This window comes from Rana temporaria, chromosome 13, assembly GCF_905171775.1.
Source record: "Rana temporaria chromosome 13, aRanTem1.1, whole genome shotgun sequence".
NCBI classification, from domain to species: domain Eukaryota; kingdom Metazoa; phylum Chordata; class Amphibia; order Anura; family Ranidae; genus Rana; species Rana temporaria.
In genome coordinates this window covers 119,420,590-119,440,276 of record NC_053501.1, presented here as the reverse complement: position 1 = coordinate 119,440,276, position 19,687 = coordinate 119,420,590, and the positions used below count along the sequence as shown (strand labels likewise).

Below are 19,687 nucleotides of genomic sequence, written 5' to 3'. Positions count from 1 at the left end.
GTCCCCACTGTGCCTATTGTAGCCACTGTTGATGTCACTGTGCCCTTTAATTGTCGCCACTGTGCCCATTCATGTCGCTGTGCCAATTGTCCCCATTGTCCCTATTGTTGCCACTGTGCTTATTGTTGCCACTGTGCCTATTGTCGCCACTGTTGATGTCACTGTGCCCTTTAATTGTCGCCACTGTGCCCATTCATGCCGCTGTGCCAATTGTCCCCACTGTGCCTATTGTCGCCACTGTGCCCATTGATGTCACTGACTGTGCCCTTCGTCGCCGCTGTGCCCTGTAAAGTGCCCCTCCCCCCCCCCCACCTGAAACTTACCTTTACTGGAGTCAGCCATCCACGTCCCTCGATGTCTTCTACCGCCCTCGATGACTGACAGGCGTCTCAGCCAATCAGGTTACCGGTAGCCGCTGGCTCTGATAGGCACTTCCGTACAGCCAACCAGCTGCCGTTATTCAGATGGCCGGACATGAGCGCCGACCATCTGAATAGAACAGCGGCAGCAGCGATAATAACATAGATTCGTGCAATGCATGAATCTATGTTATTAGACTCAGTGGCGGTGAGAGCCAGAGGGGGCGGCGCTCCAGCGCCCTCTATGGATGAACCGCCACGGGTTTGGGGATATATACCGCTAAATCTCCAATGGTTTGTTCCTATGGGTCCTTCTCAGATGGTGTACCATCATGCATATAATCACCTCTATCCAACCCGGAATATATTCTGTAGATCATTTTTTTCACATCAGAGATCAACAAGAAGACACGTAAAAGGGATTCCCCAATCAGTGATTTGGCTTCTAACTCGTACAATGTTTGCGGTTTGCTGGAAGAAGCTCAATGACTAATTATCTTCAGGTGATCTCTCATTTTACAACCCACATTAAGATAAACATCCCAACTAATTGCCCGGCTGCCCATGTCCCAACTCGCATCTCGCCTCAAGAAACCTTCCAAGCTCGTTATGCAAAGAGATGATTGGGTTGCTCTTTTCTCATCAGGGGATAATTACGGGTGTAATGAGTGGGTGAGTAACTTATATAGCGCTACAAATGCCAACTAAATCGCCTCAAGGCGCTTTGCATCCAGTGACGTCCCGATCCTTCAGAAGAATAATGGTGGAAGACGGTAAGGATTTCTTCAGTTCTGTCATCTTGGGATTGGTGGAGGTCGTGGTCGGTAGACAAGTAAAAGGTCAATTGGGTGAACCACTAAAAAGTAGAAGCTGGAAGTTCTAATTGGAGATATTACCTGGAAATTATAGAATGGAAGATTTTTTTTATTTAGATGGAGAAGAATGAAGATCCCAACAAGAGAACAAGTCGGTTGATTATGTGTGGTGATGAACCAGGACAATGGTGAGGAGACGTGGTTGTGGTCTTCTAGAGCAAACAGAAGGATTAGAGAGATTTCTTTGGGCTGATTGACTTACAGTGAGGCCCCGTACACACGTCCGAGAAACTCGACGGGCAAAACACATCGTTTTGCTCGTCGAGTTCCTTGTGAAGCCACCGAGAATCTTGGCGAGCCGAAATTTCCCATTGAACAACGAGGAAATAGAGAACATGTTCTCTATTTGGCCCGACAAGATCCTCGTCGGCTTCCTTGGCCAAAAGTGTACACACGACCGGGTTTCTCGGCAGAATACGGCTCCGATCGAGTTTCTGGCTGAATTCTGCCGAGAAACTCGGTCGTGTGTACGGGGCCTCAGTGTGTCAGGGCTACTTACCTTTGGTGTTCCAGTCTTGGCCTCTGTTCCTCTCTCTCTAGCAGATATATTCAGCTTTTACCGGGAGAGCCCCATCACAAGACCGGATCTCCTGATGAAATAAATAGAGATCTGCTATCCATGTGACGGCTCTCCCAATGTGATTGTTCTCTCTTTATAATCAGGGGGGAGGGGCCTGTGCTGGCTCTCCCAATGAAATCAGTGGAGCTGTGCTGTTTATCTGGCAGGAGTCCCTCCACTCTGCAGAGTTCAGAGCACAGGAGCCACACATTACACCGGGAGAGCCGTCACATGGATAGCAGAGCCCCATTGTACCCCATTATTCATACATGAATATTCTCTATACATTATACACCTATTCACCATAAATATCCCCTTATTACCAGATTTACTTATCATTAACCCCTTCATTGTCTTCTTCCCTCAGCAATATTATTTTACTATTAAATATGACAATGGCTTACTGACACTTGGGGGTCCAGAACAATGACACCCTGACACTTGGGGGTCCCAGAACAATGACACCCTGACACTTGGGGATCCAGAACAATGACACCCTGACACTTGGGGGTCCAGAACAATGACACCCTGACACTTGGGGGTCCCAGAACAATGACACCCTGACACTTGGGGGTCCCAGAACAATGACACCCTGACACTTGGGGGTTCCAGAACAATGACACCCTGACACTTGGGGGTTTCAGAACAATGACACACTGACACTTGGGGGTTACAGAACAATGACACCCTGACACTTGGAGGTTCCAGAACAATGACACCCTGACACTTGGGGGTCCCAGAACAATGACACCCTGACACTTGGGGGTCCAGAACAATGACACCCTGACACTTGGGGGTTCCAGAACAATGACACCCTGACACTTGGGGGTCCAGAACAAGGACACCCTGACACTTGGGGGTCCAGAAAAATGACACCCTGACACTTGGGGGTCCCAGAACAATGACACCCTGACACTTGGGGGTCCCAGAACAACGACACCCTGACACTTGGGGATCCAGAACAATGACACCCTGACACTTGGGGGATCCAGAACAATGACACCCTGACACTTGGGGGACCCAGAACAATGACACCCTGACACTTGGGGGTCCCAGATCAATGACTCCCTTGTATTGGATTATAGTCATTGTTATTCTATAGATATAATAATGCAGAAAACAGAAACACAGAATCAGTTAAAGGATAAAGTTTAGTTTAGTTTATTGAGACGTCAGTCTTTGTAGAAGGGTCTCCTCCACGCCGGTGGAATGAACGGTCGGAGTGGCTCAGCTGCTCTCGCATAAGACGGTGTTTCTGGACACAAGCACAGAGGCCAAGAATTACTAGCCCTTAGCAAATTCCAACAGAGGCCAAGAAGATGACAAACTCCCGAAACTCCACCTCCCCGTCTCCGTCTTCCAGCTCCTTCAGGATCTTGTTCATGGAGGTGGCATCTTTCGGCTCCTAGAGAAGGAAGAATAAGATTTTATCCACCATCGTTTTCCCATCTCTGCCCGCTTCCTGCCTACATCACCCCGAGATTCCATTCTAGAAGTGGATCCCACAGGAAATAAACTGGAATTTGATTGGAAATTTGAGGCTTTCGTGGTAAAAATTCTTCACGTCTTTTTTTTCATCTTTGTAGTTTGTGTGTCAAGTTTATGTCGTCCTCTTTAGAATTAGTCAACGCTACGCAACCCTCAATATATATAGACAATTAGCTAGATTCAGAAAGAGTTAAGCTGGCGTATCAGTAGATACGCCGTCGTAACTCTGAATCTAAGCCGTCGTACATTTAAGTGTATTCTCAAATTGAGATACACTTAAATGTAGCTAAGATACGACAGCCTGCACCGTCGTATCTAAGCTGTCTAGTTCCGCCAGCCGCTAGGGGCGTGAACGCTGATTTTCGCCTATAATGCGTAAGATCAGCGAGATACGCCGATTCATGAACGTACGCTTGCCCGTCGCAGTAAAGATACGCCGTTTACGTAAGGCGTTTTCCGGCGTAAAGTTAATCGAACAAATAGCTGGCTTAGCCAATGTTAAGTATGGCCGTCGTTCCCACGTCGAAATTTGAAAAATTTACGTTGTTTGCATAAGTCGTCCGTGAATGGGACTGGACGTAATTTGCGTTCACGACGAAACCAATACGTCATTGCGGCGTACTTTGGAGCAATGCACACTGGGATATGTCCACGGACGGCGCATGCGCCGTTCCTAAAAAACGTCAATCACGTCGGGTCACGAGTAATTTACATAAAACACGCCCCCCTCATCCTCATTTAAATTAGGCGCGCTTACGCCGGCCTATTTACACTACGCTGCCGTAACTTAGGAGGCAAGTGCTTTGTGAATACAGCACTTGCCTCTCGGACTTACGGCGGCGTAGCGTATATGCGATACGCTACGCCACCTCAAAAGTGAGCGGCCCTACCTGAATCCAGCTATTGGGGTCCAGAACAATGGCACCCTGACACTTGGGGGTCCAGAACAATGACACCCTGACACTTGGGGGTCCAGAACAATGACACCCTGACACTTGGGGATCCCAGAACAATGACACCATGACACTTGGGGGTCCCAGAACAATGACACCCTGACACTTGGGAATCCCAGAACAATGACACCCTGACACTTGGGGTCCAGAACAATGACACCCTAAAACTTGGGGGTCCAGAACAATGACACCCTGACACTTGGGGGTCCAGAACAATGACACACTGACACTTGGGGTCCAGAACAATGACACCCTGACACTTGGGGATCCCAGAACAATGACACCCTGACACTTGGGGGTCCCAGAACAATGACACCTTGACACTTGGGGATCCCAGAACAATGACACCCTGACACTTGGGGGTCCCAGAACAATGACACCCTGACACTTGGGGATCCCAGAACAATGACACCCTGACACTTGGGGTCCAGAACAATGACACCCTGACACTTGGGGGTCCAGAACAATGACACCCTGACACTTGGGGGTCCAGAACAATGACACACTGACACTTGGGGGTCCCAGAACAATGACACACTGACACTTGGGGGTCCATAACAATGACACCCTGACACTTGGGGGTCCAGAACAATGACACCCTGACACTTGGGGGTCCAGAACAATGACACACTGACACTTGGGGGTCCATAACAATGACACCCTGACACTTGGGGGTCCCAGAACAATGACACCCTGACACTTGGGGGTCCAGAACAATGACACACTGACACTTGGGGGTCCAGAACAATGAAACCCTGACACTTGGGGTCCCAGAACAATGACACACTGACACTTGGGGGTCCAGAACAATGACACCCTGACACTTGGGGGTCCCAGAACAATGACACCCTGACACTTGGGGGTCCCAGAACAATGACACCCTGACACTTGGGGTCCCAGAACAATGACTCCCTTGTATTGGATTATAGTCATTGGTATTCTATAGATATATTAATGCAGAAAACAGAAACACAGAACCAGTTAAAGGATAAAGTTTAGTTTCGTTTATTGAGACGCCAGTCTTTGTAGAAGGGTCTCCCCCATGCCGGTGGAATGAACGGTCGTAGTGGCTCAGCTGCTCTAGCATGAGATGGGGTTTCTGGCCATAAGCACAGAGGACACCAAGATGAGAAACTCATCAAGGCTCAACCTCTTGTCTCCGTCCTCATCCAGCTCCTTCAGGATCTTGTTCATGGAGGTGGCATCTTTCTGCTCCTAGAGAAGGAAGACTGAGATTTAATCACCCATCGTTTTCCCATCTCTGCCCGCTTCCTGCCTACATCACACAGAGATTCCATTCTAGAAGTGGATCCCACAGGAAATAAACTGGAATTAGATTGGAAATTTGAGGCTTTCGTGGTAAAAATTCTACACGTCAGTTTTTTTCATCCTTGTAGTTTGTGTATCAAGTTTATGTCGTCCTCTTTAGAATTAGTCAACGCTACGCAACCCTCAATATATATAGACAATGTTTACGGAATGTCGGGTATCAGCAAGAGGACTTTTTTTAGAGGCTTTCCCCAATCACCAATTTGGCTGTTGGTTGTTGTGTGTGACTTGCTTAAAGCGGAGGTTCACCCATGGAGAACACATTTTCCCCTTAGCTTCATGCTCGTTTTGTCTAGGGGAATCGGCTAGTTGTTTTAAAATATGATCCGTACTTACCGTTTACGAGATGCATCTTCTCCGTCGCTTCCGGGTATGGGCTGCGGGACTGGGCGTTCCTTCTTGATTGACAGTCTTCCGAGAGGCTTCCGACGGTCGCATCCATCGCGTCACGATTTTCCGAAAGAAGCCGAACGTCGGTGCGCAGGCGCAGTATAGAGCCGCACCGACGTTCGGCTTCTTTCGGCTACGAGTGACGCGATGGAAGCGACCGTCGGAAGCCTCTCGGAAGACTGTCAATCAAGAAGGAACGCCCGCTCCCGAAGACCCATACCCGGAAGCGACGGAGAGGATGCATCTCGAAAACGGGTAAGTACTGCTCATATTTTAAAACAAATAGCCGATTCCCCTAGACAAAACGAGCATCCAGCTATGGGGAAAAGAGGAAAAAAAACACAAATGGGTGAACTCCCGCTTTAAGGCCTTGTACACACGACCGGATCTATCCGCTGGGATTGATCCGCGGATCAGTTCCAGCGGACAAATCCGGTCGTCTGTACGGCCTAGCGGATATTTATCCGCGGAGATTCCTCGGGCCGATCGAATTCAAACGGATATAAATTTCTTAGCATGCTAAGAAATCTATCCGCTTGAATCGGCTCCAGCGGATTGATCCGGTGGTCTGTACAGACTCACCGGATCAATCCGTCCGCTCCCCTCCGTCGCATGCGTCGTAATGATTCGACGCATGCGTGGAAGTACTTACCTTCCAGCGTCGCGCACGTCGCCGCGTCGCGCACGTCTCCGCGTCATCGTCGCGGCGACGGTGCGACACGTCACCTCGGATGAATTCCGCACGGATTTGGATCCGATGGTGTGTACACGCCATCGGATCCAAATCCGGAGGAGGAATCTAAGCTGGAAACGATCCGGCGAATCGTTTCCAGCGGAGATCCGGTGGTGTGTACGTGGCCTTAGAAGTAACTACATGCAGTATGGGGAGTAGGGATGAGCTTCGTGTTCGACTCGAACTCACGTTCGACTCGAACATCGTATGTTCGATCATTCGTCGAATTACGAAAGTTTTGGCCCGTTTGCGCCTAATTCGAGTGGCGTGTCACGGCCCATAATTCACTACGGTATTGCAGTGCATTGCTGGCTGATGATTGGCCAAGCATGCACTATGACCCGCATGCTTGGCCAAAAAACGGAGAGCCATAATGGCCAAAGCCAGGGTGGCTTTGGCCAATTATGGCTCAGGGGGTTTAGTACACGCCCCACACTATATAATGCTGCCTGGAAGTCGGCCTTGTGTAGTGTGTTGGTGGTTTACAGAGAGAGACAGACAGAGAGAGAGAGAGAGTGTCTTTTTTTTGGAGTTAGATAGAGCAGGCAGGCAGGCTAGTCAGTTATAATAACAGTGTGTAGAGGATATTTATGCATCCCAGGTGTTGTATATATATTTATACACTGTATTGAGTTTAGATAGATCCGCTCTTCCTAATATACTGGCAGGCAGGTGATTGTGCTAGCTGCAGTATTTTCACATGTCTGTGTCCTCTGCGCAGTGTGTCCCTAAAGCTACGTCAATAGATTTGCTGGTGTTTCTCATATTAATTCCTAAATGCAGTAGAGCTGCACGATTCTGTGAAAAATTAGAATCACAATTCTTTTGCTTAGAATGAAGATCACGATTCTCTCACGATTCTCAAAAAAAATGCATGGTGCTTATGTTAGCATGCATTTTTGTGATTTTTTTTTTATTTATTTACACACACATTGGGCTAGATTCAGATAGAGATAGATAGATAGAGAGACTTGTAAAGCGCAACACATGCGAACTGAATCGCCTCTGGGCGCTGTATCCATTTCATGGGTAAGGAACCCCTTGACCTCAGAAGAGATGGGTTTTAATCTTTCTCCTGAAGGCCAAGTGGTCCGACTCCAGTCGGATGGTGGTTGGTAGTGCATTCCACAGGCGAGGTCCCTGGACTGCAAATCTTTGATCTCCTTTGGACTTGTATCTGGCCTTGGGTATCTGGAGGAGGTTTTGATTGGTGGATCGCAGAATGCGATTGGGGTTATGGGCTTTTATTTTTTCGCATAGATATTGGGGGGCGTTGCCTTGAATACACTTATGTATTAGACAGAGTGCCTTGAAAGTGATTCTGTCTTTTACTGGCAACCAATGAAGGGATCTCAGTGAAGGTGAGATTGATTCCCATGGTTTTTTCCCAGTCACTAGTCGAGCGGCCGTATTTTGAACGACTTGCAGACGAGTGATTTGGTATTTGGGGAGTCCTAGATAGAGGACATTTGCGTAGTCGAGTCTGGAATTGATGATTGTTCCCACCACGACTGCAATGTCCTCTTTCGGGATAAAGGGCGTGAGTCTGCGTAGTAGGCGCAGCAGATGGTGGGATCCGCTGACTACTGACCCTATTTGTGCATCCATTGTCATGTAGGTATCGAAAATGACTCCGAGACTTTTGACTTTGGTGCTAGGGGTGATAGTTTTACCCAGAATGGGTGGGGGAGTCCATGTTGACGCGGGGTGATTTTTCCGGTTAGCGTGAAACAGGAGAAGTTCTGTTTTCGAACCATTGAGTTTAAGATAACTGTTTGTCATCCAGTTATCTATTAGAGTGAGGCATTTCTCTAGTCCAAGAGAATGATCCTTTTTGTTGCAGATGCGGAAATACAGTTGTGTGTCGTCTGCATAGGAGTGGTAAAGTAACTTCTGGTTACTGATGATTTCAAAGAGAGGGCGAAGATAGATATTAAACAATACGGGCGATAAGGGAGATCCCTGAGGGACTCCGCATGACACCGTACGTTTTTCAGAAGTGAAAGACCCCAGTTTCACTATTTGTGATCGGTTTTCCAAGAGGGAGGAGAACCAGGGTAAAACACATTCAGCGACTCCGGCTACTTCAGCTAGCCTAGCCAGTAGTAGTCCGTGGTCTACAGTGTCAAAAGCCGCGCTTAGGTCCAGCAGTATCAGGAGGCAAGATTCTCCTTCGTCTGCGGCCTCTAGAGCTTCATCCCATATTTTAAGCAGCGCCGTTTCTGTTCCGTGACCCGGACGGAAGCATGATTGAAACGGATCGAGTAATTTATGGGTGTCTAAATGCAGTTGCAGCTGTTGTACAACTACTTTCTCCATTACCTTGGAGAAGACATTTAGAGCTGTTATGGGCCTCCGGTTGTTTGGGTCTTTGGGGTCAAGGGTAGTTTTTTTTAGAATTGGTTTTATTGTACCTTGTTTTAGCAAGGTGGGCACCATGCCCTCCTTGAATGATTCGACCGCTTTACACTTCTTCATTGAGCATTTCACCTTTTAAAAGATCTTTTTTACTTATATAAATAATAAATGTGCACTGCATCTTTACTACGTCTTACAGAGTGTAGTACTCCGCATTTCCACATTCTCACATATTATTCGGTTTTCTTCTCTCTGGTTTTTGAAAGATAATAGGATAATCTACAATACACCTCCTTTAATTTTGACCTATTATCGGGACGAGAGTCTGCTATATGGATTTACCATTGCAGCCATTGATTCTTGAGCTCATACACTCATGCAGACTGACTCCCGATATATACACACACCTCCTGGCGCTTGTCGCCAATGTGGCAACTTGAGAGACGGCACCTCACCATCCATACATTTATATTTACTCTTATTTCACACTCACAATGAATCTAATTCTTTGTTATACCTTATTGATATATATTGTTTTGTATAAGTGTTTGATGGTATTTAATTGCACTATGTTTGTTTATTCACTCAAACATACCTAGTCCAGATATATATTTATGTGGATTATGTTTGTACTTTGGCACCTTGGATTTTGGTTTATTTATATTTTGTTTTTCTTTTTAAAAAAATGTTTTCCTTTTTTTCCCTTTTCGTATGCACCAGCAGCCTGTGACCTGATATTGGCTTCTGGTGTGTCCAGTGATTGCGGGCCACCTCCAGCCAATCATTCAATCAGGTCACATGTCAGCTTTTGATCTCTATATATACTAAACAGTCTTAATGCATGTTAGCCATGAATAAGCACTAAGTCAGTGCGAAACGTCGGTCATCCTCCTGTTTCTGTTGCTGTGATCTGGTATGTTTTTGCTGTTCGTTTAAATAAAGACAACCTGTTTGGTTTGGAGTGCGGCCATCCATCCTTCATTTTACGCCAATGCTTGCCTAGTGCACTGCCAGCACCCTTGGAATCCTACACCTGTGTATGACCCTATAGCAGACCCACCTTGAGCGGTGATTTTCCTTCCTCCTTGAATGATTGGTTTATGAGCTGCGTGATAGCTGGTGCCAGTATATCGGCACTTTCTTTCAGCAGTTTAGTGGGGATGATATCATTGGGTGCTGTGCTATTACGCAGAGTCCCGATGATGTTTTTAGTGGCATCGATGGAAATGGGTTTTAGAGTGAACTTTGGTGGTTGCGACGGATTTATGTGGGTATTAGGTTTGTGATTTGGGGGGGAGTTGGTGACGGTTCCATTTTGCTGAATACTTTCACGGATTTTTTCAATTTTATTAATGAAATAATCCGATAATTTGTTGCAAAATTCTTGTGAATCAGAATTGGGGGCCTCTAAACAAGCTGGATTCATAGTCTGAGTGACCAGCTTGAAGAGTTCTCGGGGGCGGTTAAGGGCATTCGCGATGATGTTGGAGAAATTATTTTTTTTGGCCGTGAAGATTTCTTTGTGATATTTCTTTGTTATTATCTTGTAAATGGTGTGGTTTTTATCTGAAGAGCACCTTTTCCACGCAGCTTCTGCTCTTCTACGCTCTTGCTTTAGCAACGTCAGCTGGTCATTAAACCAGCTGGAGTTGTTTTTCCGGATGCATAGAAAGAAAGACTTACGACGGGCGTATCAGTAGATACGCCGTCGTAAGTCCGAATCCGCGCCGTCGTATCTTTAAGCGTATGCTCAAATTGAGATACGCTTAAATGTTGCTAAGGTACGACCGGCGTAAGTCTCCTACCCTATCTTAGGGTGCATATTTCCGCTGGCCGCTAGGTGGCGCTTCCGTTGATTTCCGCGTAGAATATGCAAATGAGCTAGATACGCCGATTCAGAAACGTACGTGCGCCAGGCGGATTTTTTTACGTCGTTTACGTAAGGCTTTTTCCGGCGTAAAGTTACCCCTGCTATATGAGGCGTAGCCAATGTTAAGTATGGATGTCGGGACAGCGTCAAATTTTCCGTCGTTTGCGTAAGTCGTACGCGTATAGGGCTGTGCGTAAGTTACGTTCACGTCAAAAGCATTTGACTATTTGCGACGTGATTTCGAGCATGCGCACTGGGATACGTTCACGGACGGCGCATGCGCCGTTCGTTAGGAACATCAATTACGTAGGGTCAAGGCTCATTTTAATACAACACGCCCACTGCCTGGACAATTTGAATTAGGCGGGCTTACGCAGGCCCATTTACACTACGCCGCTGTAACTTAGAGCGCAAGTTCTTTCTGAATACAGGACCTGCCGCTCTAAGCTCTGAGATACGCTACGCCCGCCTAAAGATAGGCAGATCTTTCTGAATCTAGCCCATTATATATATAAGAAGGCCAGTATGGTGGCCTGAGTTTATGGGAGGGGCCCAGAGGGTATTTAAGCAGCCCACTCACCCATGCTCTTTGTCGTTTCAGTGTGCGGTACTACACGTCACTGGGCCGACTCTTCCCAGCTCACCTCATGTCCGTGAGTCTGCGCATTCAATCCCAAGTGCATTGCGGCTTCTCCCTTCATAGTCTTCGTCGGCGGTTCCCGCTTACTGTCGCAGGTAGTATTTAAACCTTTTCGCATCATGTGCAATCTTGCAATTCGTTATGCTTCCTATCCTGCATCCCTTTTGTAAAAAATCTGCCTCTGAGTTATTGTTGCTCATGTCCCAACATCATTTGGCACAGGCATAGGCGTGTGCACAGGGTGTGCCAGGGGTGCCTGTGCACACCCTAATCGCCTAGTTCACATTAGCATTATCGCTCTGTGTAGCAGCAGGAACATGGGAAAAATCTCCCTTTTACCGGCTCTGCCGCGAGAGAAGTGCTTATGCACGGCTCTTTCACTGGTCCAGCAGGGAGATCAATGTGCCAGGGGAAATATATATGTAGACACACACACACACACGTGTGCTTGAGCTTTGGGGTGCACACCCTAATGCAATAGGCTGTGCACACCTATGCCGTGTGTTTTAGTTCCCGCAGCGGAACTTACGAATTGTTTGTACACAGTTCTTCTCTCTCATTTATTTACCAAAGTTGTTGCCTGTGCGTCATGCATGGCGCCACACCACACTCTTCGGATGTGTTGCACACCCACTCCAGTCCAAAGCAAACCCAGTCACGCTGTCACAGTCCCAGGCAGGATTCGTTACCTTGTTTATCATGTCAAATTTGTGGCCACTCGTGGTGTCACCCGTACCATATGTTCGGTTCCCGCAGTGGAGCTTACAAATTATTCATACGCACTTCTCCCGTTCTATTTTCTACACCAAACCTCGTTGTTTTGCCTCATGCATGGCATCACGCTACACCTTTCCAATATGTTTCACTCGAGCCACAGTCCGCCGCAAACTCACTCGCATGGCCCACTATCGCAAGTAAAATTTATTATTACATTCTTTATGTCCTATCAATTTTCTACCATTCGTTTGTCTCCCATATCGTTCGTTAGTGGCCCCTACGGAACGTACAAATCAAACGGACGTTGTCCTTCTACCTTATACTGCTCGCTGAAAGGTACAAACAAACCAGGTGTTTCTATCCTTTCTCAGTAACCCAATTCTTATTGATTGAGACCTTGCAACCATGCAAATCATCTCAGCAGCCTGACACCCTTGTTAAGACCCTTGAAACACATGACCCTTACAAAACGCAAAATATATATATATATATATATATATATATATATATATAAAAAAACGCAAAAAAAATGCAAAAAGAAAAAAATATATATAAAAATGCAAAAAACAAACAAAAAACTTTGCCACCACGCAATCTCGGCCCAGCAACCTGACACCTGTTGAGACCATTGCAACCAGGCAAAATCGTCTCAGCAGCCTGACACTCTTGTTGAGACCCTTGCAAACGCAATACCGTCTCAGCAGCCCCACACTCATCGAGACCCTTGCAACCGCGCAATACCGTCTCAGCAGCCCCACACTCATCGAGACCCTTGCAACCGCGCAATACCGTCTCGCAACCTCCCACTCATCAAAGACCTTTGTGACCACGCAGTCTCTCCCCAGCAACCTGGCATTTATTGAGACCCTTGCAGCCAGACAAATCTTCTTAGGCCTCATGTACACTGATGTTGGTAAACGGACGTTTTCGGAACTGTTCAGTGTTTTTCAGCCGCCCCTGATCTCTCCTCTGTTATCTTATCAGTACATGTACACAGGATCCCCAATCTCTCCTCTATGTTATCTTATCAGGACATGTACACAGGACCCCCAATCTCTCCTCTATGTTATCTTATCAGGACATGTACACAGGATAATTTATAGTCGTTTCTAGGCAATTGAGTTTTTAGAAACCTTCCCGAAAAAAAAAAAAAAAAAAAATGGGTTCAGACGGATGTTCAGAGGCATTTGAAACGCCAATGCCTGTAACAGACGCGGTAACTCATGCTTAAAATCGTTTTAAAAAAAAAAAAAGAATCTCGTCTCAGCAACCTGACACCCGTTCAGTCCTTTAGCTAGGTAGCTAGGTGGTCCCGCCCCTTGCCTATATAAGAAATGTCAAAGCACAGAGCGGGCATACAGGGGGAGACCTCCCAGGAGGCGGAGCATTTATATTTTTTCCATCGCCAATCATGAGTGACGTGATTGGCGATGGATTTACATGGAGGGACACTATTTTTTTTTTTTTTAATAAAGGATTTGTCAAAAACTACCTTGTGTGGTTATTACTTTTGTACACTTTATTGATGAATAGGTAGGGGTACAATGTACCCGATACCCATTCACATAGGGTGGGGGTGGGATTTGGGGGCCCATTTGTTAATGGGGGCTTTCAGATTCTGATAAGCCCCCTGCCCGCAGGCCCCGACAACCGCGGCCCAGGGTTTTAAGGAAGAGGCCCTTGTCCCCATCAACAGCTGCTGACTTTTATTATATGGACACTTACCTGTCCTGGGAGCCCATGATGTTGGCTCCCCAGCTGATCTACGAATTGGCTGTCGGGTGCACCCGCGGCCATTGCTGGTAAAGGAACCCGGCAGTGAAGCCTTTCGGCTTCACAGCCGGTTCCCTACTGCACATGCACAAAACATGCACCATATGTGGCATCGGAGGGGGGAATAAGTGGAAGTTCTACTTTTGGGTGGAATGCCGCTTTAAACTGAAACCCACAATGATTGCACAACTGTACATGTCCCGTCTTATGGAGTCTCACCTTAACATACTCTCCAAGCTCCTTCTGCATAAGTTCCTTCATTTCCTTCTTGCTCAGTGCGTTCGGGTTACCGTCCTTGGACGCGTACTCCTTGAAGACTTCATGAACTTCCTTCATGGCGGTTACCAGTTTTGACATCTTTGGATTGGTGAGGTCAGAGTTCGGTGGACCAAGTGGAAAGGTCGGTTGGGTGTACCACCAAAAACCTGAAGATGGAAGTTCTAATTGTGGTGGATTGCCTGAAAATGATAGAGCAAAAGACATATTTTATTCAGACGGAGAAGTGCGAACATCCCAACGGGAGTGCAAGTTGGTTGATGACATACGCCGATGGATCGGGAAAACAACGAGGAGACACGATTGTGTTCCCAGTCATGGTGGCTTGCATCCCAGGACTGGTGCCTTCTCTATTGCCCTCAGCAACCTCCAGGTTTCGCCTGAAGTGTTGTGTCCACATTACATGGCACGTCACGTGACTGCATCCTCTTTTTGGCGATCGGCAACTGGTTAACATCATCGGCATTATGATAACTCAAAGGGAGGGGGCGCTCTATCATGGCTCTGGCTGGCTCTGTCACATGACATGTTATGACCAATAAGTTAACAAAATCAGCAGCCATGTGACACACTGTGACAGAGCCAGCCAGAGCCATGATAGAGCACCCCCTGCCTGTGAGTTATGATACCATTTATTATCATAGCTCCCAACTGTCCCTGATTTTGAGGGACTGTCCCTGATTTTGAGGGACTGGCCCTGATTTGAATTTGATTTCTAAATTGCTGCATTTGTAAATGCCAAAAGCCAATATAAAGGAATAGTAGTGGTAAAAAAAAAAGCACTTGTGGGTTTAACCTAGGGTGACCAGACATCCTCAGTTTCCGGATTGAGCACACTGTGCCCGGACCAAGGCCCCTCCCACTCCCGCCGCTCTCCGGTGCCCTTCCGCCGCTTATGGCGATCCGATCCTCTCCTCTGTTGCTGTGTATGGAGACGAGTGAGGGGGAAGATGGCCCTCCACCCATCTCCATATCACTTCAGGGTGGAAGCGACGTCAAAACGCCCATATGTCTTAACCACTTGACAACTGGCCCCTTAAACCCCCTAAAGTGGAACTCTCGCTGATTGGAACCCTCCCCCCTCCGGTGTCACATTTGACACCTTTCAGGGGGGAGGGGGGTGCAGATACCTGTCTAAAGACAGGTATTTGCACCCACTTCTGGCCACACAGTCTCAGGCAGACTGCGGCATGATGTCACCTCCCATTCCCCCCCCCCCCGTTGTGTTCTGGGAACACTCGGCTCCCAGTACACAGCGGGAGCCTATCGGCAGGTGTAGCGCTTCACTTCCTGGTTCCCTCACCGAGGATGGCGGGGGGGGGGCAGCAGAGTGACGAGCGATCGCTCGTCCTCTGCTGTGGACGGCGCTGGACTCCAGGACAGGTAAGTGTCCTAATCATAAAAGTCAGCAGCTGCAGTATTTGTATCTGCTGGCTTTTAATATCTTTTTTTCAGCGGACATCCGCTTTAAAGCGGGAGTTCACCCATAAATGCTGTTTTTACCCTTAGATGGATGCTCATTTAGTCTAGGGGAATCGGCTAGTTGTTTTAAAATCCGAGCATTACTTACCGTTGTAGAGAGCGATCTTCTCCGCCACTTCCGGGTATGGGTCTTCGGGACTGGGCGTTCTTTCTTGATTGACAGTCTTCCGACAGGCTTCCGAAAGGCTTCCGACGGTCGCATCCATCGCGTCACGAGTAGCCGAAAGAAGCCGACCGTCGGTGCAGCTCTATACTGCGCCTGCGCACCCACGTTCGGCTACTTTCGGAAGATCGTGACGCGATGGATGTGACCGTCGGAAGCCTTTCGGAAGCCTGTCGGAAGACTGTCAATCAAGAAGGAACGCCCAGTCCCGCAGCCCATACCCGGAAGTGGCGGAGAAGATCGCCCTCTACAACGGTAAGTAATGCTCGGTTTTTAAAACAACTAGCTGATTCCCGTAGACTAAATGAGCTTCCATCTAAGGGTAAAAACAGCATATTACCGGTGAACCTCCACTTTAATAACCAGACCAATTTCCAGCTTTTGGTGCTCTCACAATTTGAATGACAATTACTCATACAACATTGTACCCAAATGAAATTTCCGTCCTTTTTTTCACACAAATGGAGCTTTCTTTTGGTGGTAGTTAATCACTGTTGGGTTTTTTATTTTTTGCGCTATAAGAGAAAAAAGACTGAAAATTCTGTAAAAAAAAGAAATTTTTCTTGGTTTCTGTTATAAAATTTAGCAAATTAGTATTTTTTCTTCATACATTTTGGCCAAAATGTACACTGCTACATATCTTTGGTAAAAATAAGTACAAATTGGTGGATATTATTTGGTGTTTGTGAAATTTATAGAGTCCACAAGCTGTGGTGCCAATATCTGAAAATTGATCACACCAGAAGTACTGATGGCCCATCTCATTTCTTGAGACCCTAACATGCCAGAAAAGTACAAATACCCCCCAAATGACCCCTTTTTGGAAAGAAGACATTCCAAGGTATTTAGAAAGAGGCATGGTGAGTTTTTTAAAGTTGTCATTTTTCCCCCACAATTCTTTGGAAAATCAAGATTTTTTTTCCACAAAATTTTCATATTAGCAGGTTATTTCTCACACACAGCATATGCATACCTCAAATTACACCCCAAAACACATTCTGCTATTCCTCTCGAGTATGGCGATACTTTTACACAGCGTGGCCACATACAGAGGCTCAACATGCAGGGAGCGCCTTCACATGTGTGAGACTTTTACACAGCGCGGCCACATACAGAGGCCCAACATGCAGGGAGCACCTTCAGGCGTGCTGGAGCACCCAGGCCAATTCTGACATTTCTCTCCTACATGGAAAAATCATCATTTATTTGCTAGAAAATTGCATAGAACCCCAAAACATTATATATTTTTTTAGCAAAGACACTAGAGAATACGATGGCGGTTGTTGCAACTTTTTATCTCGCACGGTATTTGCGCAGCAATTTTTCTAACGTGTTTTTTACAAAAAAAAGTTTTGTGCTTAAAAAAAAAACAGTAAAGTTAGCCCAATGTTTTTGCATAATGTGAAAGATGAAGTTACGCCGAGTAAATAGATACCCAACATGTCACCCTTCAAAATTGCGCACGCTCGTGGAATGGCGCCAAACTTCGCTACTTAAAAATCCCCATAGGCGACACTTACATTTTTTATTAGTTACATGTTTTTAGTTACAGAGGAGGTCTAGGGCCAAAATGATTGCAGAGTATTGTACAGTATGCCCATAGTATTGCAGAGTATTGCACAGCATGCCCAGAGCTCGCGCGCAGAAGCGAACGCATACCTGAGCAGCGCCGCATATGAAAACGGTGTTCAAACCACACATGTGAGGTATCGCCGCGATCGTTAGAGCGAGAGCAATAGTTCTAGCCCTAGACCTCCTCTTTAACTCAAAACATGCGACCTGTCGAATTTTTTAAACGTTGCCTATGGAGATTTTCTAAGGATAAAAGTCTGTCGCCATTCCACAAGCGCGGAAAAACTTTGAAGCGTGACATGTTGGGTATCCATTTACTCGGCGTAACATTATCTTTCACAATATAAAAAAGAATTGGGCTAACTTTACTGTTGTCTTATTTTTTTATTCGAAAAAGTTTTTTTTTCCTTTCAAAAAAAGTGCGCATTTAAGAACGCTGAGCAAATACGGTGTGACAGAAAGTATTGCAATAACCGCCATTTTATTCTCTAGGGTGTTAGAAAATATATATATAATGTTTGGGGGTTCTTAGTAATTTTCTAGCAAAAAATAAAATGTTTTTAACTTGTAAACGCCAAATCTCAGAAAGAGGCTCGGGGCTTAAGTGGTTAATATATAATAATAATAATTAAAAAAAATATATATATATATATATATATATAATAGTTAACAATTTAACTATGATAGAAAAAAAGGAAAACTATCCGAATGTAATCGATTTATTAAACTCATTTTTTTTTCAGATTTTCATTCTTTCTGATTTTCTGTTTGATTTTTTTGTATGAATTCATCACAAGTCTTTCGTTCATTCGGATGTTTCCGATGGCAACGAATGTGCTGAATTTTTATCCGACAAACGAATTTGTAATAAAATGAATGTCTAATCAGGAGCGGGAGATTTTTATTTTATTTTTTCTTTGGGTTGGTCTTTGATGGTAGGTTATGTTAGTACCAAGAATTAATAAGCTACATTAATTTTTATTTTTTACAATTTTAGGCCAGTTTTCCTTTAATAATAAAAAAAAATCAGGAGATATAGAACCTCGTGATTTTAAAGGCAATTAAAAAAAATAAAGAAAATTGTATATATAAAAAAATATATATAATTTTTTTTTTATATATATACAATTTTCTTTATTTATTTTTTTCAAATTGCCTTTAAAATCCCATTACGAGGTTCTATATCTTCTATATGAGTCTATCAACCTTTTAAAAAAAAAAATCAGGAGATATTTATCACCGTTCACCACCAAATGAAAGCCCAATTGGTCCTGAAAAAAACGCGGAATGACCCCCCTGGATGTACACAATGGTTGTGGTGATCTCTACGGATTTACTAAGACGTGTAAAATTTGGGCTTCTAGGAATTTAGATTTGTTTTACCATTAGGTGGGAAGGGATTCAATAAAAGAAGAGGAATACCATCACTTACCGGGAAGGAAGAACTCACTCTTCCTGCTCTCCTCCTCGGATCGATGGAAAGTTCTGGATCCAGGTGAGCTCAGCTTTTTACCTCAACAAACTACCAGCCAATCAGAGTCTGGGGCGGGGCTCACCTTTCCTGCCCTGATTTTTTTAGTTCCTTGGCATCGATGCGAAGGGAGGTGAAGAAATACACGAAACGAATAAATTATCAGACTCTCCCGACCCGACACTCCCAATCTCAGCTGTCATTCCCATCATTAGGGCTTGGTCATACGTGTGATGACTGTGAAGAACGAAGCAATGCTCAATGATGCACCTCTAGTATTTATGACGTTTTTTTTTTGTTCTGTTTCCCCCCCCACAGGCACCAATGATGGGACACTATTCCTCCCACTGACACCAATGATGGGACACTATTCCTCCCACTGACACCAATGATGGAACACTATTGCTCCCACTGACACCAATGATGGGACACTATTCCTCTCACTGACACCAATGATGGGACACTATTCCTCCCACTGACACCAATGATGGGACACTATTCCTCCCACTGACACCAATGATGGGACACTATTCCTCCCACTGACACCAATGATGGGACACTATTTCTCCCACTGACACCAATGATGGGACACTATTGCTCCCACTGACACCAATGATGGGACACTATTCCTCCCACTGACACCAATGATGGGACACTATTCCTCCCACTGACACCAATG

The 19,687-nt window shown here is 45.8% G+C and overlaps 1 protein-coding gene across 2 annotated transcripts; it reads right to left on the bottom strand.

The window, feature by feature from the left end:
• Positions 1-2,930: 2,930 nt before the first annotated feature.
• Positions 2,931-19,076, bottom strand: LOC120920202 (protein S100-A1-like). 2 transcript variants are annotated; one of them, XM_040332144.1, is made up of 3 exons: positions 18,970-19,076; positions 14,264-14,502; positions 2,931-3,198 (listed from the first exon to the last, which is right to left on the bottom strand). In XM_040332144.1, exons 2-3 carry the CDS (start codon positions 14,399-14,401, stop codon positions 3,085-3,087), a joined length of 252 nt encoding a protein of 83 aa, XP_040188078.1. In that variant the 5' UTR covers positions 14,402-14,502; positions 18,970-19,076; the 3' UTR covers positions 2,931-3,084. The 2 variants fall into 2 exon arrangements, with proteins under 2 accessions (XP_040188078.1, XP_040188077.1); XM_040332143.1 differs by lacking the exon at positions 2,931-3,198 and adding an exon at positions 5,216-5,449.
• Between the last annotated feature and the right edge of the window lie 611 nt (positions 19,077-19,687).

What these genes read in the sequence shown, in the direction of transcription:
- LOC120920202 (XM_040332143.1), bottom strand. Translation starts at nt 14,401, where the DNA reads ATGTCAAAACTGGTAACCGCCATGAAGGAAGTTCATGAAGTCTTCAAG. An exon ending in AGCTTGGAGAGTATGTTAAG is followed by an intron (nt 5,450 to 14,263) that starts GTGAGACTCCAT and finishes TTCCTTCTCTAG; the next exon opens with GAGCAGAAAGATGCCACCTC.